Source organism: Coloeus monedula (assembly GCF_965178545.1).
Source record: "Coloeus monedula genome assembly, chromosome: 1".
Lineage (NCBI taxonomy): Eukaryota > Metazoa > Chordata > Aves > Passeriformes > Corvidae > Coloeus > Coloeus monedula.
Genome location: NC_138781.1, coordinates 55315527 through 55336105, shown reverse-complemented (window position 1 = coordinate 55336105; position 20579 = coordinate 55315527). Strand labels below are relative to the sequence as shown.

Below are 20579 nucleotides of genomic sequence, written 5' to 3'. Positions count from 1 at the left end.
CACAGTGAGCTGTGGAGAGGTGCCGTTGCCTTGTTGTGTGTGAGCCAGGCTGCTTTGTGAAGGAGATTTCTCCTGCCCCATGTCCCATTGCTTTGAAGAAAAAACATGGCCACCTCCTGCAGTTTGACCACCATGCTCAGCAAAGACTAAGCATACAAGAAGCACGTAAGAAGCATACAAGTTATTTAGTTATTTTTAAGCCTTGGAACAAAGGTGAACTAAGACCCATGCTGGAGGTTACAAACTCTTCCTGTTTTATGTTTAAGCTGCAGTTAGGGAGCAAGGTCCGACAAAAAGGCTTCTGAATCAGACTGCCTTTGTACCAATTATTGAACCATGCAGTTAAAGTAACTTTAAATTAAAAAAGGATACTATACATAGAAATATTTTCTTCCCTTGTTTCTTTTCAAGGGAAAAGAAACTGCTTTCAGACTTTCATCAATAAATGTTAGGATGAGGTATACACAAGAAAGCCCATATAAAAGTTGACATGAGATAGACTAAACCATTTCACCAATAAGCCAGAACAACAATTACTTGTTTCTCAAAGGATATCTAAGAGATGAAAGAGCCTGTCAGGCTAGTGCTGCTCTCTGCTGTGCCCACTACAGTCAGGTGAAGTCTTTCAAATGTCTTCCAGCCTATGTTTTGGTTAATGCACTGCTGCTGCCAGCTGATCATCCTGCACCACTGCTGAAAGTCACTGCTATCCCAGCAAACAGAATGGAACGTATCCCTCATGCCACAACAGCCAGCACTCACACAGTTTGAAACCTTCCTTTGAATCCATCCACCGTCCTCAGCTGTTTGAGCTGAGACATTAGATTTTATACTGAAGTGCTTGAGCACAAGCATGTAACTCCCTCAAGCCACCACTGCTGGAGGAGGAGAGGAACAGATCACTGCAAGGCTCTAGAATCTTGAAACTTCCACAATGAGGTTTGCTAGATGACATTCACTGAAGACATGAGAGACATCAAGATATCAAAATGCAACCTTTGGTAGCCAAACAGGACCACTTAGTATGGAACACTCAAAAACCCAGTAAAATCACATGCAAACAAAACACTCACCCCACAGACTTTGACACTGGGATATCACTAATTCCTCTGTGCAGGAAGGAAATTTTAAGCCTTTAGTTTACTGTCACCTTAGTTATTGGCAAATCACGCTAGATTTGAAACATCAGATTTCAGGCAACAACTTACATGCAGCGCAAATTCTTCCAAGAAAATTCTCTTTTGAAATAAACTCTGTTTCCACATCTCAAATAGTCTCCTCATCAGGGCTTAAAGCCATTATAGGCCAGTTACAATACGGTGTTTAATATCTGCAAATCACATAAGTAGGTAAAAATTCCCCACAAGTGATCCCAAGCATTACAAGGACCCTTTCAGTTAGATCTGGCTTAATTTAGTTCATCCTTTATGATACTCAGACATCTTCAGAAATCTGGGAAAAGCTATATGCGACTGAAATACTGAAATAAGGTGGGCATTTTCTAGAACTGCAACTTGAAGCTGAATAATGTAATGGACTGCATCTCGTGTTTTTCTGAGAATTCCTGGGCCTAGGCTCTAAGAAGAAAAAAGATATTCTAAGACCTGAAAACAGCCAACTGTTTAGAAAGGCAGTAATTGAGTAGAGATGCTTTTGCAACAAACCTGAAAATATTTTTATATTTTACTGTCTGCTGGATGACATAAGTGGAGACAAGACAAATATCCTTTCCAGACATTTGCAGCCAAAAACCAAAATGAACCCCAAAGGACTAAGAAGCAGAGTATCAAAAATTCACCTGTACCTGCATTCAGGTCCTTTATTGGACTGAAATAAAGAAACAGAAACATAGGTTTTCATCTTCCAAAGTACTAAAGAATGCACCAAACCACAAAGAAGTCATACTAAAGGCAAGGCTGTTTTTGCACTGGAATGGCTCTAAAACAGAAGTCAGACATTTCTGCAGTTCTTAATGCTGAAACACTTTTGGTCTTTGAACAGAATTAAATAGCTCAAAACCAGCAAGGGACTGCATGCTGTGAGATCTTAATAATATCTCCTTTTTGGCTCATTGAGTTTGAATAGGAAGACATAAAATTCAGAAGTATATGTACATATGTTACCAAAGGAAGTGTGCATAATGTTTTCAATTGGTTTAGCAGTGACAGTACTATGGCTTTATGTCCTGGGCAATTTATTAACTGAGAATCTCACATTAAATGTGTACTGTTGCAGTAGCTGGCTTGTGACTAGGGAAAACACAAGACAGTGCAGACTGCTCCTCTTTCTTACCACCATTTCTAGCACATAGCATAGGTCTTCACTGTTGCTTTGCAATTCTTTGACACTTAAAGTTGCAAGGGACCTGGATTTGCCAGAATGACCGGCACCCACAGAGTCTATTTTCCTTAAGATTTAGGGTAGGATTTTTAGGACATACTGGAAATGAATGAAAAGTAAATGGGAAAGATGTATTTAACTGTGAGCATCTTTGCAAGTAAAAGCCTCGGGGGTGGGTCTTTTACATGGAAACTGCCAACAAGTAAAATACATAGCACTATGTCTCCAATCTTGTTTTAAGACTATACACATCAATTGGACAACTGTCTAGAAACAGAAATCTGGGGCAGAAATACCAGAACAGGGCTATTAAATGTGATGCTTTAGATACTTGGTCAAAACAGTCAGTACAGCATACAAGTTACTTGAGTGCAGACACAGAAATTAACTTACTTTAAGCTGACCTATTTCTTTGAACTTGTAAACTTCAAATTCCCAGAGTTCTGTGTTTTTGCCAAGGATTTTCTGGCACTTTCTGGAAGGAAAATGAAAGAGATGAGAACAAAAGTAGGTACAGAAAGTCATACAAATGTGACAGCATTACTATAAGGATTCCTTTCTTATTCTCCTTATCATGACACTTGCAAGAGTGACTTATTTTGGTAATCATCACTTTGAGTATGCCAGGTTCTCCTCCATTCAAGCCCTAAAATTGTGTTGCATCCAAGAGGACTAACTGCTTATTATGCATTTGGCCTTAGTGATTAGGGCCATATTAGCTTTCACAGAATCATAGAATGGTTTGGATTTGAAGGGAGTGTAAACATCATCTACTTAAAACCTATACACCATGGGCAGAGATGCCACCCTCTCCATCAGCTTTATGAGTGAAGTTTTTAAATCTCAGCTGAGAAAAATTGAACAGTTAAAAAGATATGCTTACTCTTGCACATACATGAAAACAAAAACCTTGGGTAATTTCTGATCCTTACTTTAGATTCTCATACTTGACATTTTTTTTTATATCCATGCAAACCCAAATTATTTTCTGATGGTCTTACATGCAATGACACACTAATAAATATAGTTTATCAAAATCCAAAGAAAACCTTAGTTTTGAAAATCTAGTGTGACTTTGAAAAGTCAAGACTTACCTTCAAAATATATGTCTCAATTCCAGTTAAAGTTTACATTAACTTTTAGGTCACTACAGGCAAAACATATACAGCACTGCAATACATCTCTATGTTTTGAAACTTCAGAAACTCCAGAACACAGAGAAAAACAACATCTGTAAATACTTCAGAAACAATAATTTGTTTTTGCTTTTTCCCCACACACAGACACACTTCAGCCAGCAAAGAAGATCTTTAATACTAGGTTACCGAGCAGCCAGGTCATACTCTCCTTTCTCCACTAGGTGATTTATATAGGCTAAGCCAATGTCCTAGAGGGAATAAAAATAGAGAGTTAGTTTAAAAAGTTTGGAAGTGAACTACTTGACTACTGCAAGAACTACCATAACAGCGGTGCACACAGCTGGAAAATCAAGGCTCTGAGTGTATCTCCTGATTCTCCTTTACAAGTAGGGCCCATAGAACAGTCAACACAAAATACTTCCATAGACTGCTCACAGGGCTCTTTTAAATATTTCTCATAACCTCACTGATGCTGAGAAGTCTACCACCCCTAATTATTAAGGATTTTTTGAAATGCATAGCTGATCTTGCAGTGCTTGAATTAGTTCAAGAAGAAAACCATCAGTTATTGTATAAGATGTTCTTTGTCAACACAAAGTTTGCAGAGGAGGGTAAAAAGTTGGTTGAGAATATAAATCCTAGTGCTGCTCAATAAAGTGCAGGAATTACTGAGAATTTAGCAAGATTATTAGTTGTTATTACATACTAAATTTCCCTTCTCAACAAGTCAGTTGTAAAAAGTTTCTTGTAGGCATTTAATATATATTAAAATCTTGGCATGAGCCTCCTGCTGTAATCTCAACACTCATGTCCATTTTGACACAACCCAATGTACTCACTGCATAACTTAAGAATCGCATCACTAAAAAAAGCACATTGTTTCTAGAAAGAAAAAAGAGGAAAATAGAAAAAACAAAGCTGTACAATGAAAAAGAAGTCCTTGTTTCTTACAAAAAATAAACATTGGCATCTTCTGAGGCACAACATTTCTTTGATCAATATGAAGGACAGTACTGATCCTAGTAGAATATGAACAGGGGTATGCAACAACTTCAACTGGTCAATCTACGACAAAGTTAGAAAAAAAAATGCACATACGTAAGATTTTAGGATTTCATTACACTATAGGAACTGCCTTCGTATTTTCAACTTCATCGTTCTCAAGAAAGAGACTGAGAGAAATCTTCATTCTCCTGTGGACCAGCTTCCCAGTGAGCAGAGATGTATAAGGAAAGGATGTAGATCTGGTTGTTTAGGATGTCTGTGCTCTGCTCAAAGAGGTGCAGAGCAGCAGTGATAATTACTGCCATCTGAAAAACCCCCAAGGCTACCAGACTTGTCAGGTATCCTGAGTGTGGTGTCACTAGGTAGTGAGAGCATGAGTCGTTTTAAATCAGTGTACCACTAATCCTCCACTTAAGGATTGGTGTCAACATTTTGTTTCCTCAACACATTCTGTTGGCTTTTGCTTTAGAGACCAAACTCTCAAAAACGCTTGTATTTCACTGAATTTAATCATTTATTGCAGAGCAAATTTCTGCAAACCACAAGAAAAGCTGTGGGGTTTTTTGGATTTAGTTTGTTTTCTGTTTGTTTGGGTTTGTTTTCTTTCTTTCCTCCAGGACCTCCTTTAACAATTCTTTACACCTTTTGCAAGGGTCAAAGAGCAGCTTTGCTAAGTGCAAACTCTGTGATAGGTATGCCATTTAAATCCTGATTCAACTTCTGGACTACACAAGAATAAAAGTTTTTTAAGACATACTGATATACAGCGTGCTTATTACATCACTAATCTGGCCAAAGAAATTAAACACAACTTTGAACACTTTGTACAAATTTCAATTTAAAGCAGCAGCAGTATTAGTGAATTCAGACAAAAGCAAACAAACAAAAGCTAAAATCAGTGATGCTTTTGTGTCTATTACATCATTCCCCCTTTTGTTTTAAACACTGATACCCTTTGTTGCTCTGTGAAAGGAACTATAAACATGGGAAATGACTATACGTGAGAAAAGGAGCATCTCTTAAACTCTTTACAAAACCCTGTCACATGTACAGGGTATAAGTTAAGGAGAAATTTGTCACTGCTGCCTGCAATCTCTAATAGTGCAGTACTGTTGTATTGTGTGTGTTACTTGAAACAACAGTAAATTTAATACAAAAGTAAAAGCAAACAAAAACCCCTATCAGCAATCAGAGAAATGGAATTATCTTCCTATCAGTGTCAACAGCACCTTCATAAAATGCAGATCCTTTCATGTTTCACAGACTAACACTCCTGTTCTGCAGCTGAAACCAAGAAAAATCAGATGCTAGTTGGAGTATGCCTAGCAGTTATTGCCCGGTGTTATAAAAAACAGGGAATTCATTTGTTGCTTCTTACAGCATTCTAAAAGAAAGAAGATATTTTGTTTTGAATAGAAGTTTTGAGTCTTACCAAAATCTTGTGCTTTTTTATCGTTTTCTGACTGATCTCAGCTGCCATCAAAGCTTCCTATATTCCAAAAGGAGAAAACAGAGATAGTAGTCAAATACACGAACTTTCAATACAGAAAGCTCTAGAACTGTATAAATCAACTGTTTTTCAGAGTAGGGTGTTTGAAGCACTAGAATTTTTAATGCCATGGTTGGATGAACAGCTTTGAATTCATACCCAAACAAAAGCAGTCAAGCAAAGAGAAAACTACTTTTGTTTCCATCTGGGTTCACTCCACATTATTGTATTAAGATCAAATCACAAGATTACAACAAAACACACAATGCAATCAGATTTGATCATTTTCGAATGAGACCACTTCACTACCAAAACCCGTGAAAAAAATTAACAGGAAAGGGGGCGAATGGGGGGAGGCTAACTTCCAGTTCCCCAGCCCAAATGTCTTCTCCAGTCAGAATGATTTATATTTAAGTGTCATTTGCTGTTCTACCATTTTCAAACGTACAGAAAAAAAAGCTGGCGCTTTTACAAATAAAAATGAAACCTTTAAGATACATCATAACACGCCTATCTACTAACTTGAATGGCTTTCATAAAGGCACACACAGAGCTGTCACTTGCAAATTACTGGAGTCTTCAAGGACCAAGTGCCGTGATTTACATATATTGCAAAACTGCACTTATCGTACAAGTTTGCTATTCAAATGCAAAAGCATCCACATGGATTTAAACAAATCTGCATGAGAAATATCATGATTATATTAGCAAAAGCAATACATGCTGAATGGCTTTTCCACTTTTTTTTTCTTACAATGGGCACACAACAACACATAAATAAGAATTTGCAAGTTAACTTTATGCATCGTAACCAATGTTCTAAGTCAATAAATGTAGGACATTAGCATTCAGACCACTGTGTGCATGTTGATATGGTATGTAAGAATTTATTATTATTATTTTAGGTTTTTAGATAGACATACTTAAACACACCAACATTTATGCAACCAAATGCTGTTTTTTTCCAAGAGAGCTGGAAGACCCTTGTCTTTTAATATTGGATCAGCTTTATTGTGAGCAACACTACTTTCAGCATGTGCAGCTACAGTTTGAGCCCATAGTATTTTACTTTTCGAAGCACAGCTCATTAATTAACTCTTCTACTGTTCTAAAGCCAAAACCCAGCTTTAATAATTTTCAGTGTCACCTAATACATTTCATAACTGATGATGAGAGCAGTATTTTCAACATCTAATTCAGCTACCTCACTTGGGTGAAATTCTGATTAGTTGTTTCAGTAGTAAGACTAACTCTGTAAGAGATGGAGGGATGTATAGTTAACTCCCACCCTTTACAAGCATTTAGTCAATGACTGTAGAAAAAGAAACTGTCCAATCCAAATGACCTAGCAAAATCCATCATCCTACTCCAATTTCCAAACAAGGAAAGTCTGAAGGAAAGAATGATGTAAAAATTACTTCGTATTTCTTCTTTTCAAGAAGCCAGTCAATGTGGTCATCTTGGTCCCGCTCTTTAGCCACAACCACATCTCTTGGGCTGATGATATAAAAAAGTGATTCACCTTCCGAATACTCTGCAAATGCATACACAGTTTTACTATTATTATATTTTCTTTAAGTAAAGTTCTGCTTTTTAGTACACCCTCGAGGGGATTTTAAAAAGAGGAAATGCAAGGAAGACAGCAAGGCTACTCCTGCAGGACACACTTGTTTGGAAGCTGTATTCTCCAATAAATTAAATCTGGTTTAAATGGCAAAATATCTTTCAAAAAATCACTACAGCTTATTGCAAATTCTGATTCATCCACTATGTGTAAACTTTATGATGGTTTAGAACCCATTATTATACTTTTAGAGGACTATTACACTACACAGCCTGCAATAAACTTATCCTTCCCACCAAGGTCAAGGCCATCAAAAGCATAAATGATAGATGCCATAACCCCTGGGGATACAGCACATCATTACAGCAATGCATTTGCAATGCTGCAAGTTAAGGCTGTATGTATAATGTATTTTCTTATACCATAAGCCTTTATTTTTGAGTAAACTCAAAGAAAAAGTACTAAAAGGTAAAATCAAATGCAGAAGATGACTGTTCTGAATAGTTACCATTTGGACAGAACCATGAAGAAACACCAATACTTTGTAAGTACAGAAGAGAAAACCACTCACTGTCCAGATCAGTTTCTATAAACACATACAAATACACTCCTGAAGTGATAAGCAATTCACAAAATAATGCTTGTCTTAAAGCCATACAAAACATTTAGACTAGTCAGGTAAATTAGAATGTTCATAAAGCGTAAAAGTACAGCTGTGGACATAAATGTTCTGCTTTGGAAGATGTATAATGAAACTCCAATTCTATTGATAGCAGCACAGGTGTTTTTGAGGTCAGGAGGAGATACACTATATTTCTAGTGGCTTAAGGGCATATATGTACACAGAGAGGTTTGCCAAGCCTATGATTTGAAGCATGCTGCCAGAGGAGATGCTTAAAATTCAGATTCATGGATTTTAAAAGCCAGAAGAAATGCTTCTGTATAACACAGGCTACATAATTTTCACCAAGGAATTCTGCATCAGCTTTGCCATGCATTTTTCTGAGCTGCAACATATAGATCAGAAAACTAAAAGATGGCGTATGTTGTGCCGGGGCTTAATGTCCCTTCCTGTTACATAATTAAACCTATCTTCTAGGTGGAACTTGCCAAAATCCAGTTCCTATTCACTCAATTTTATCAGTTTTGATGTCTGTTATATAACTGGCAGCTTTGTCAGTACAGGGAAGCTAAATATCAGTGTGCCCCTTTTAAGCTGACCCAGGTGCATCTTACTGTTGAAATGACACTTATTCAACCTTTCCCTCTAAAGCAGCTTTTCCAAACATTGTGCCACTCATTTCATTATTCCTGAAGCCCTTTGTGTAAAAAGCTCCTATGGATCACATGTTGAATAAATCTCCATCAAAGATATTGCCTTCCACAATAATGGACATTACATGAGATATACACTTCTGCCTTCTCCAGTATGTCTGACCCAAGAGATGGCATTAAAAATCATGATGTTTAAATACACAAATTTGTTTTCTTTCATGTGACCAGTTCTTGTTGATTTCCACGCTGCACTTTGGTGTCATAAGCAGTTACAGCTATTCAAGGAGATGACAAAAAAAGGACATAAAAATGAAAAAGGAGGCTAAGTACTCCCAAATTAAGTATTTTTTAAGCAAGGTATGAAAACAAAACAAAACAATATTGAGAATACCTACCTAGATGATAATCACGACATTCGTTTTCCTGAAATCCTCGTACTGTTAGTGCATCAGAAGAGATTTCTTCACAGGACTCAGGTAGGGGTTGTACAATATCGAGTCTAGGCCTTGCACAACACTCCACTTCCTAAGAAAACAACATCTTAGTTGCTTCCTACATTATTTACCTTAGCAATACCAACTGGTGGTCATCTACAAACAAGGCTGAAATTCAACAGCTGCAAACATTCACAAAGATCCAGTACTTTGCACTGGGTACTCAGCTGCAAATCATACAAGTTGCAAAGCTGTGCTCCACAGAGTAATTGCATCTGGAACGCAAATGAAAGTTACTCCAAGCAATCCAAGTTACTCTTGGATTGCTTCCGTTGAAGAGATCAGTGTGGAGAAGGAGGTACAGACAAGACATAGGTCTAATCCTATCCCTGAGTTTTCTCACTACTTTTCTGCTCTTGGTCACAGAAGTTTTCAGGGCTATCACAGATGATTATCAGTTGCTTCATTCAACAAGCAACAGAACAATTCAGAACCCATACCCAGTTGGGCTCATGCCCTGAAGGACAGAGCTCTGAGTCAATGATATTCTGGTATCAAGATGAATTTGTTTTTGTTTTTTTTAAACTGGCGTTTGATTTTAAGCGGACAGCAGCAGCAGGGAAAAATTAATCTGAGAATAATACAAAACCTTTGCTGTTCGGAGGAACTTAGAGTAAATGAACTTTCAAGTGCAATGTGGGTAGTTATGGTAAGATGACATCATGGATTTTCACCTTCTGTCCAAAGGAAACTGCTGTCTTCAACTAGCTGCATTTTTAATTAAGTCAAGGACCAAGACAATCCTATATTTTCTACTTCAGGCTGTGAATTATAGCAAAATACCGAATGAAAGAGCAAGGACATACAGAAAATGAATTTAAACAGCTCTAACCTACCCATTTGGAAGTAGCACCACTTGGGTCTTTTCTCAATTTAACTGTTCCATGAAAAAAAACCCCAAAACAAAAAAAACTTTCAAAGCAAGTTCAACTGAGATCCAATTTGTAATAAGTAGGAAGCTGTCATTTGCAAGCTGTGAAATCAAGTGTAGGAAGACCAGTGTTCCTTGTAACCAAAGGACATTTCTAGTGAGCAACAATTCTGCTGCAAGCTCAGGCAGTTTGGGCTCCACACTATCAAGACAAGTGAGCCAAGACACTAACTAAGGAGTTCCCATCACAACAGGACAAAGATGCACCATCAGAGACAATCATACTTCTGTTCCTTCTACAGCTACTTCTCAGAGAACTGAGAAGTTAGTGAAGTACAAAATCTGGAGTTTGTTTAAAAAGCTAATTAAAAGCAAATACATGAAAAAAACTTTTTCCTATGTTCAATTACCATTATATCACCTGAAATTCCCTTTTCATCTTTCTTTCCTAAAGCAATTAAAATGACTTTAACCTTTAGCAGTCACTACCTCCTTTATACTAGCTCCTTTTTCATTAACAGTGGCTTCCCAATTTCCTTGCTCCCTAGCATTTCAATCCGTCTTTTCCTCCCCCTTCTTATCCCATATGCCTGCTTTCCTTTTTTTTCACCAACTCTCCCACACTGGAGGACTACTGCACTGACTCTTTTGGGAAACACTGCTGTGACATTATTTTTGTCCTTAATATAAATAAATAAATAATAATCTGACATCCTGATGTAGAACTAGAAGCTAACCCCATTGATTTCAGAAGGCTCGAGCATTTGTTTGAACCTACAGCATTTCATTGCCTAGCAACTTGTGCACCCAGTTTCTTACGGTTACTATGGTGATGGTTGTCTAACGAAGACATGCTTATCAAAGAGATGATCAAGAGCATCTGCCATTCTCACACCACAGCTTCAAAGATTTCTTCCACTGCCTTGCCTTTTATTTGGCAATATGAAATCAATGTTGGAGACAGACACAGCACTTATCCGCACACAGTGAAAACGACTGACATGAATTCTAATTTCTACCTATCCACACATGGATCTGGGTGTACACAACTACAGATCTTAGAAGGGAGACAATGATGCCACTCGCTCACAATCATTCATTTCACCCCGCAGTAACTCTTATTGCTTGACTTGATCAACTTCACTACTCTCATTTCTTTTGAGATGCAGTGTCAGCAAGCTCCTCTTACGGCTAAACAAGATTCTTCATTTCTTCTGGTGCAGAAACATCAGGAAGAGAGAAAAGGAGATAAAAAGGGGCAGGGGAGAAGAAAGGAAGGAAAAAGAAGCAAGAAGGGCTAGCTAGAGACCTTCTCTGTGTTCTGCAAGAAAAAATGGAACCCAAATATGATTTCTGAAATGTAAGCACATTAGTCTTCAACATCGCCTCCACTAACCTTGTTTTATAGATCAGAGACGTTTCAAGAACTGTTCACTACCAGCAGACTACAAATTTTTTCTCAGATAATCAGATAATTTGCATGACTAGTTTAAGGCCCAACTCACAGGGCAAATTAATGTTGTGAAGAAACTCTGAGATAAAAAATCTACCGTTTTTTCGGAGATCTCCTTTACGTATGAAAGTATAACAAGCTGGTCACAGATAGGTGCAAGTCCACTGATGTAGAATTCAGTGTCAAACTGGAAAACTGAAATACAGGAAAGAAAAACAGACTTAAAAAAATGAATGTGTCTGAACTACTATTAAGAAAAACTCACTGATTTTCAGTGACAATCAACAGCATACAGCAGCACTTCCGAGAGTTGAAGACTCAATACATATAACAAACCCACAGATTTCCCAGTTGGATCAGATGAAAATCTACATTTAACAGATTCAATTACATTAAAGCTTGCAAAAAGAAATGTTTGTGCTCCAGGATATGCTAGAGATTAAATATTTTAAATGAAGGCTCAGTCTGATTTTCAGTAATCACATTGGAAAAGGAAGCAAAACCAAAATCAAACTCAATAAAACAGGCAATAACTAGTACAACTTCATTGGTTTGCATATTCCCAGCAAGTTCATGTGGCCATAAGAGAATCGCACCTGCTACATCTATTGGTATGATACATGAAAACACAAAGATCATTATTTATTGATCATCACTTTAAACATCACAGAATAATTTACAGATACACTCATTACAAAGAAAACACAGTTCATAGTATCTTTTCTTGTTCATAAAACTGAAAACATAATTTTCTAAAATTGGTCTTGAAATCGAGATAGCTATATGAGGATTATTCAAGAAAGAGAAGAAAAAACAGAGTGCTGAACTGTATTTACAAAATGACTTACTAAATGAGACCTCTACCACAGAAACAGCTATTTATTTTTCTTTGGCTGGATTTACAAGGCACCCCTTTTTTGAGAGCTCCTCTCTCATGGGGCCCAAACCAGGAATTATCAAAGTGTTTACATTAGAAAGCCTTGTAACTATAAGCTTTTAAAAAAACATCAGATACTTCATTATTTTCTTCCATAGTTTTAGGAGAATCTAAGCATAAGTAGGAAATAACATGTTTCCTTCCTTACTGTTTAGCGTATTACATTACTAATATCTATCTATCTATCTACTGGAAGTTACTAATTATTTTAGCAAGGCAAACAGAAAATACAGCATAAAGACATTAAAAATAAAGCTAATTTTCTTTAACTAAGATAATAAGAAGGAATGGGAGAAATAACTGTCCTCTCACAAAGGGAGAAAAAATACAATGAAGCAGAGTACATGTCTGACACCTGTCTCTCAACTAATAAGCAAGTACTGCTTTTCTTTTAATGACTGCTAACACTTTGGCATCACTGAGGGACCACACTACAACACAAGGGTAGAGCATTCAATCCATTCACAGAGAATAGGCTCACATTTGTAACCACGTACGTAATTATCTTGTTCTAGCCTACAACACCGATGAGATTACTTTGACTGTGTCACATGTTGCTCTCAGTGATGATTTAAAAAAAAACAGTTCAAAACCAACTACGTATCTTATTCTCAGTTTACAATTTAGTATTTGGCATTTTAAAATAATATGGAAGGCAAGAGGAAAAACATGGAAAAGAAAAAACAAAGTGAAATCCATAATACTATCAAAGAAACTTCAAATTCAGCTTTATAGGAGGGCCAAGAGAAGGCTCTCAAAGGCATGTAAAATACTGTAGTTTGTATTTGAAGCAGAAAACAGCATGATGAATTATCATTAATCCCTTATAATGATTATAGAGACAGCTTTAAAATCCATGTGTGTTTCTTTGTCTTATACTAGAACTTCAGTCCCTTTGCCAGCGAAAATGCTTGCAATGCCCAATGTAACGGTGTATTTAAGATCAAGCAGAAGTATTGATCTGTGAATCAAAAATAAACAAACAAAAATCACCACTTCAAGTTTTATTTTTGAATAGAGTTTAGTTTCCTTGGTTTCACTTTCAGCTTTCTCTCAGCTCATCCTTATCAAGAGGTGTTGTTGAAACACAATGCTCTAGCTCTGCTGCTACAGCCCTGAACAAAGAAAAACTGGCGTAGACAGTGCTTCTTGACCTGATAAAAACCTTTGATGCTGTAATCAAAAAAGTCTTACCAAAAAAAGAAGATGGAAGTTATAGCTGCACAGAACAATAATAGGTTAATTTGACTTACTCTCTGGACACTGTGTTGTGATCAAGGAGGAAAAAAAATCCAAAATAAAGGCAGCGCAGATATGCTGTTAATTTGAAAAGGATCCAAAATAAATAAAACAAATGTAGTATTGAAGTAAACGGAAATGACTGAGGTATGGCCATGTGTCATACATGTTTATGCCTGTCATAAGAGAAGATAGAAGATATGCTGACAGTGGACCTACTCCATGTTCAGCATCTGTGTACAGCTGTCAAACAAATTACCAGGAAGCAAAATGAAGAAACCTGTAAACCTCTTTTGCTGCTCATTAAATGAAATGTATGAAATACACCAAACTACAGAAATGAAACAACATATGCTACATTATTTACCTAAACTGCATAAAACCACGTTTTCTGGGATTTAAAGATCCACACATATGCGACACACTGAAACTAAAAGGAGTCTATTTTGTTTAGTCAAACCTCTAAAAGCAGCCCCTGCTTTACCACAGCAGATTTTAGAGAGTAATATTTTGGTTACAGTCAGAAGGTTTTACCTTTGATTTCAATGGGCACAATGTTTCAACTAAAAGCATTGGTGGTGGAGATACCATCTTGAGAACACTTAAGGGTAAGCTGCACTGTGGCCTATAACAATGAATACAAATTTTGCAGATGTTTTTAGTGTGCTAGGCAATTTATCCAAACCAAAACAATACAAAATGGCATGCTTTGATTAGCTATTACCTTATGCATGGAGTTGCACTTGATATAAAAATATAACTTTTTTTTCTTTTCTGACAGCATGTGAATTCAGTTCCAACTAGAGGACAAGAAAAGGTCCCACATAAGTATCACTTAAGCATCAAAGCTGATTTTCTGAAAGACTCTTTTTTTCCATTGAACCGAGAAAATTTTGTTAACCAACAGGGAAAATACTCAGTCTTGACAGACTTTGGGGCTTAGAAATTCTGAGGTTTGATAACAAAGAAGTCAAAATCTTGAAGAATTTTGACTCATTTTATGAAGAAATTTATAAAGGATAGGTTTGGTTTGTGGCAAAACAGATGAACAAAAGTCTAAGTAGAATCAACTATATAACTAGGTTTGGGTTTTTTCTTAACCTTTTTTTGGCTTCTCAGAGTATAGCAGACTTGGTTCAATGAAGTGTTTGCATAAATCACCTTATGAAGTACATTTCCTGATCATCACACTCATCAATTAAGCTTTACCGTCTGTGTATATAAAGAGACATATGTTGGTACATTTCCCATTAATCTCAGTTTACAAACAAGAAAATAAATATTCCCATGTTTTCAGATTGAAATGTGCAATCTCAATCCATGATTCTCACTTGCCATGCAGGTGTGAAGCTATTCCCTCATAAAACATACAGGTGTGTTGTTACAAACATAGCCTTAAAACATGTAATTTTAAAACCAGAAATCTGCTTTGTGGGAAATTTGGTAGAATGCAAAGGGAGACAAGTATTCAAGAGACATTGCTGCTTGGCTGGTACCTGGAATTAACCTGAGATTCATTAGATAAAATCTGGACAAAAATAAATGGAATAGAAATTCTCTAATCAACTTGAAGTCTTTTACATATTTCTGGTGTTAATCTCTATTTTCTGCTATCATTATGAGGCAGATATAAAGTACTTCTCCATAAAAGTATGTAAAATCCTGACAAGGGCAAGGAAGATCAAATGACTTATTTTCCTGTGAAAAGGCATTATATTAACTGAAAAGTCTAATTAGTTATTTAGCAACCAGCCTTCTCATGGGTTCCAGTTGAGGAAGGGTTCCCTGTTCAGACCAGAAGCTGTGCAGCATTACAGCTTTTGTACATGCTTCAGAAGTGAGCACAGAGGTCAAGCACTCTTTAAAAAGGATCACAATGGCATTTAGACCACGTTAAGCCTGTAATTCAATACCAATACTTTCTAATCAATACACTACTTCACAGCAGTAGCTGACAGAGCTAAACTGATATGATCTGCTCAGCTAACATATGTTTAAACCTAAATAGAAACACTCACTGGAGTTTATCTTTGACACTGAATGAAGACTCACAGAGGCAATGAACTGTAGCAGAAACAACAGCAAGGTTACTGAAGAAAAGCACCACTAATATACTGAAAGATGTAAATAAAATTAGCAATGTCACATGGATCTCAGTGCAGGAGACCTGTATAATTAATCTATTTTCTCTTACAGGTAATCACAGCATTATCTTCTTTAAGATAAAACAGCTAGAACAGTTCTGTGGTGTAACTTTCGCACATTTTGGGGTGTCTGGTTTAGCATCACAGTAGGTACTGTAATTATTTTCCACCTTGGAGTAAGTATAGCTAGTTCTTAAGACAGAAACAGAAGATGAGGAGGTACGTTGTTAAACAGGATCCTATGCACCTAACTTGCAATGCAGGAAATACTGTTTCCTTATTCACTGGACTGCAAAGTACTGAAGAAACATTTATTATCTACTAATGCCGTCACAGTTATCTATGAAACCACCATGGAATTTAGGGGCCCTCAGAATGCCTCTAAACCAGCATAAACCTGAAACTGTTGACACATGAGAAAACACTGTTTTATCATAGACTCTATATGTATTACCATGATGACCAGAGAAGCAACTATGAAGCTTCCTGCTCCACTTCTGATTTTCTTTCCAGGTAAAAAATTGTAAAAGCAGGAAGAAAAAAATCAAAAAACCCCATACCTCTAGGCATGACAAAAGTAACTCTGTGTTAAGTAAGTCTGTTGACAAGACCTTATAACTCAAAATATCTGAAGGATACTCAGTTATCCTTGCATTGAAGGATGATATTCTTGCCCTGTATAAATTCTTTATGCAAGTATATCAACTTAAGCATCCACTTTGGGTATTAGTGGTCTTGCAAAAAAACTATACTGGTTGCAGGTCTGATATAAAATCAGACCTTCCAGCTATGCCTTTGAAAAGTAAAGTTGAAATAAAATTGAAATAGATGTTATGGCATGACACACTGCTGTCAAGAAGACCTTCTATGTGACTATATGAAAGACAATTTTAATTTATACTGACATTTGAACAAACAATGTCTCTCTCTTTTCCCTCCCAATCCTCCCAAGTTCTAATGAGTACTGTGGACAGCATTTGGCAGTGCAATTTCAGTGCTTTGACCTGAAACCAGAAAATAAAATCTCAAGCACATCATTAACAGGCTAAGTGAGATAAAATACCGGTCCTCTAGAATACAGAGAAAACTGCAGGCCAGAAATTTTACAACAAAAAAGTTAAATCCACAAAAATCTTTATCCTTCATGTCTGCACCTAAATAGCCCGATGACAGCTTTTTATTTTTTTTTAATCAAGTTCCAATAAACAGTCACGTAAGACTAGCACCATCCATATAAACATATTATAGCTGAAGTAGAAGTTGCCCCTGTTCACTTGCCAGTATGTGACCAAACCCATTTAGTTATTTTCAGGCACCCCACCAATCTCTCAGTATCCAGAGTCCCTGAAGAGTTTAAGTCTCCTAGCTGATTTTCGGAAGCTATTTTAGAACAGTCCTTTCCTGAAATCAGAAGCCAGAGCATATATACACCTATGCCATGCACCATTCCAAACTGACATGATTCAGGATGTTGCTTGAACACTCTATCTACAGTCTCATGTTATTACAGTCAAGGGAGCACCAAAGCTTACAAACTGTTGCCCACTCTGGTCTGCAGAGTCAGAGGGCCTGCTTATCTTCCCAGCACTACCAGCTCCTAGATACTTCCTTTCCTCAGCACATGCTTCTAGGGACAGTTGTGACTTTTTGTTTACATCCCCACTTCCCTTCCAAATTTTCTTTGAATTCCACTTTACTTAATACACACATTTTGTCATGAGCTTTTCCAATAATTAGCAATAATAAAAATTTATTCACATCACATGAGATAGAAAAATAAGAAAGCAAATGAAAATATAAAATTCAGAAGCCAAGAAAGGAAACAAAAATAAATAAAATCAATTTCCTAGCACTATACCAGAGATTTTAAGGGGAAAAAAAAGGGAAAAATGTTATAAGTAGTGTAGTCAAACAACATATAATCAAATAAAGTAGTATCTATTTTCTCTTTACTACTACACTGTAGTAGTAAATCATTTAACCAAGATGAAAACCCAAGTTCTCTAAAGGAATCTGTATGAAGGGAAAGTTAAGGCATCCATTGTTCACACAAGTATCTCTGATTTTAGATGATCCCAGAACTTAAGGCTCTCTATATAAAAACCCTCACACCTATGCAAGAGGGCAGTATGACAACCTCAGCAATTAAAAATGAGGAGACACTTATGTTACAACTGCATGTTGTCTCCAAAGTGTAACAGATTTGTTATGGCTAGAATGTAAAACCAGTCATTCAAAGCTTTTTGAAAAGGAGTGCATTCACAAAACCATACCTATTTCCACATAGCGGTTTGGAAGGTCACGCATTTCACTGGCATGCCGTTCTTTTACTGAGCAAATCTGAAACAGAGATTTGTATCGTTACAATGAAGAAACTGGAATTCCTAAAATGATACTTCGCATCAGTAAGAAAAGGGATTTCTGGGAATTCTCGGACATGGATTCCTTTATTTTGAAAAACACAAGTTGTGAAACAGTATTGATGCATCACTAAAGAAAAGCACACAGAAAAGTTGTGGCTGTAGTTCACAGCCTTATAAATATGCTGGAAGAGGACCACGTAAGAGAAATGTGAAAATACCTGCCCACTATGGTTTCTTCATAGAAGCATTTATATATGAACTTGGTCTTGGTGTATTCTCACACTTTGCATCTCATTACCTTTCAAGGTACCAGATTCTTATTCAGTAAGTTTGCTATTTGGTACTCCCAGTTACAGGAGAGGAGTATATACATATAAATAAATGCAAATAACCAACTGTTGTGAAGTACATGCAAATAGAAGGGGGAAGACAGATGCCAAACTTAGGACAAACCTCCTCATTTATAAAACTCTAAGCCTAATGCTCCAAAAGCTTTTTACACGTCACCTACCTCACTTTATCCTCCCTTTCCATCTATTCCTATCAGGCACTTTTAATTTCCCACTGTGCAGTGATGCAGCAGTCTGTTATTTGAAAACAGCTAACAGGCTTGTAACAAACACATGCTGGTCTGAGCAAATTATAATCAGTCTGCACCACACAAGTTTGAAATGCGAGTTTCCTGCTGAAAGATAAGAAAACCCTAAGCAGTCTGTCCTCCTACCCACCCATTTTTTTTCCCCCATGGTTGACCAAAATCATGCAGCTGTTTTAGCAGCTGCAACCTCCTCAGCCCCTAAAGCAATCCCCTCCAACAATACCTCATGGTAAGTTGTTCTTCCTTAATGCTAATCAAAAGAAATGAATTCAACAACACACTAAAAGCTTTCAGAAGACAAAATCTCTCCAAGGCACACAGGAGTGAAATGTCCCTGAGGATTACATTCACTGCATGCTCTCACACAGAGACCTATGTGACCGCTGGGTGCCTATCACTCCTCCTCCTCATGAGGGTCAGTCCAATGACATTTCTACAGCAGCAAGAGTTCTGAACACTAGTCAAACCAAATTCTACTTTTTTTCATTGTCTTTACTTTTCAGAAACAATCCTCTGTTTGTCTGTGATAACAGCAAGCATTTATTGCAAAGACAGGTATAATTGCACCTTTACTGAATTTCCCCAGCCAATAATCAGCGTTAAATTATCCTTCCAGCAAAGGCTGCAGGGATACATATCTGGGCGAAGGCTTATGTCATCTCGAGGCACATTGGTAATTCTTTGCTTGGAGATCATGTCAAGTATCTTCACGCCCTGAAAGTTTAAAAACAAGAGAACTTTATTCAGTATGACAAACTCCTGCTCACCATTTTGTACGCTAAGGCGGTCAGAGCAGTTTATGGCATAAATTTCAGAGCAGAGCTGAGTGTGCCAACAGAAAAAAACTGTTGATACAAAAACCCACCTAATCTAGGAGGTGACAAAAGGAGTAAAGGGATCAGAGTAATTTAGATATTTTAAATTCACATGCCAAATAAAAAGACATAATAAGTAAATGAGTGACAGACTAGCAATTCCAGTCATGAACCAGTTTGGCTTATTAGGCTGGTGCTACTCCTGGAGAAATAAAAAGAATCCCAGCTTTTTCACAACAGCCCCAGTAGAGACACAGAAATTTCCACCTTGGAAAAAGAAAAGCAACAGCTCATTAAGATAAATAAATTCAACCTCAAGATATGCATTTCTACTCATATTAAAACAGAAAAGCAAGCATATTTAAACAATGCTTGCTTTTGTATGCTGTGATTTTTTTACTCCCTTCTCAGGAAATCTCCTAAACTAACAGAACAAAAAGTTAAAAACCAGGAAGATTAAATTCATTTGAGAGACGGAGGAAAAAAAGAACCAATAATTAGATCTTTTTCACGTCATTTAGACAAGGTAAGCTATAACCTTTCCAATAGCAGAATGGAAATTAATTTCATGTTAAGTAATGACTTGTTCTTGGTAATTTAAAACAAAAGTCTCTAAAATAAAACATTTTAGTAGGGACTTATTTTCTGCTCACAGAGCTTAGAGAGTGAGTCTTCAAATCACAGAAAAGGGGATGGAGAAGACCTTGAAAGGTCAGAATCCATGATGCCATGCCATGTCAGGATTTTGTTGGGGTTCCTCCCCCCCGGTGTGGAGTCCGGGGAGAGGGGACCCTGGAGTAGAGGCACGGCCTATGGGGTCTCCCTGCTCCCTCGTCACATGTACCCTAATCCT

The 20579-nt window shown here is 37.0% G+C and overlaps 1 protein-coding gene across 6 annotated transcripts in view; it reads right to left on the bottom strand.

Annotated features, from left to right (window-relative positions):
* VPS41 (VPS41 subunit of HOPS complex) overlaps positions 1–20579 on the bottom strand; it is a gene marked incomplete at its 5' end in the record, with an annotated part of 111984 nt that overhangs the window by 23938 nt on the left and 67467 nt on the right. For 4 of the 6 annotated variants that reach the window (XM_082295268.1, XM_082295272.1, XM_082295270.1 and 1 more), the window contains 8 exons: positions 2734–2815; positions 3666–3727; positions 5917–5973; positions 7392–7507; positions 9208–9337; positions 11683–11825; positions 18224–18290; positions 19479–19625. In XM_082295268.1, coding sequence (XP_082151394.1) covers positions 2734–2815; positions 3666–3727; positions 5917–5973; positions 7392–7507; positions 9208–9337; positions 11683–11825; positions 18224–18290; positions 19479–19625 — 804 coding nt within the window. The remainder of the gene's footprint in view (positions 1–2733; positions 2816–3665; positions 3728–5916; positions 5974–7391; positions 7508–9207; positions 9338–11682; positions 11826–18223; positions 18291–19478; positions 19626–20579) is intronic. The other 2 variants (XM_082295269.1, XM_082295271.1) reach the window with 1 other exon arrangement.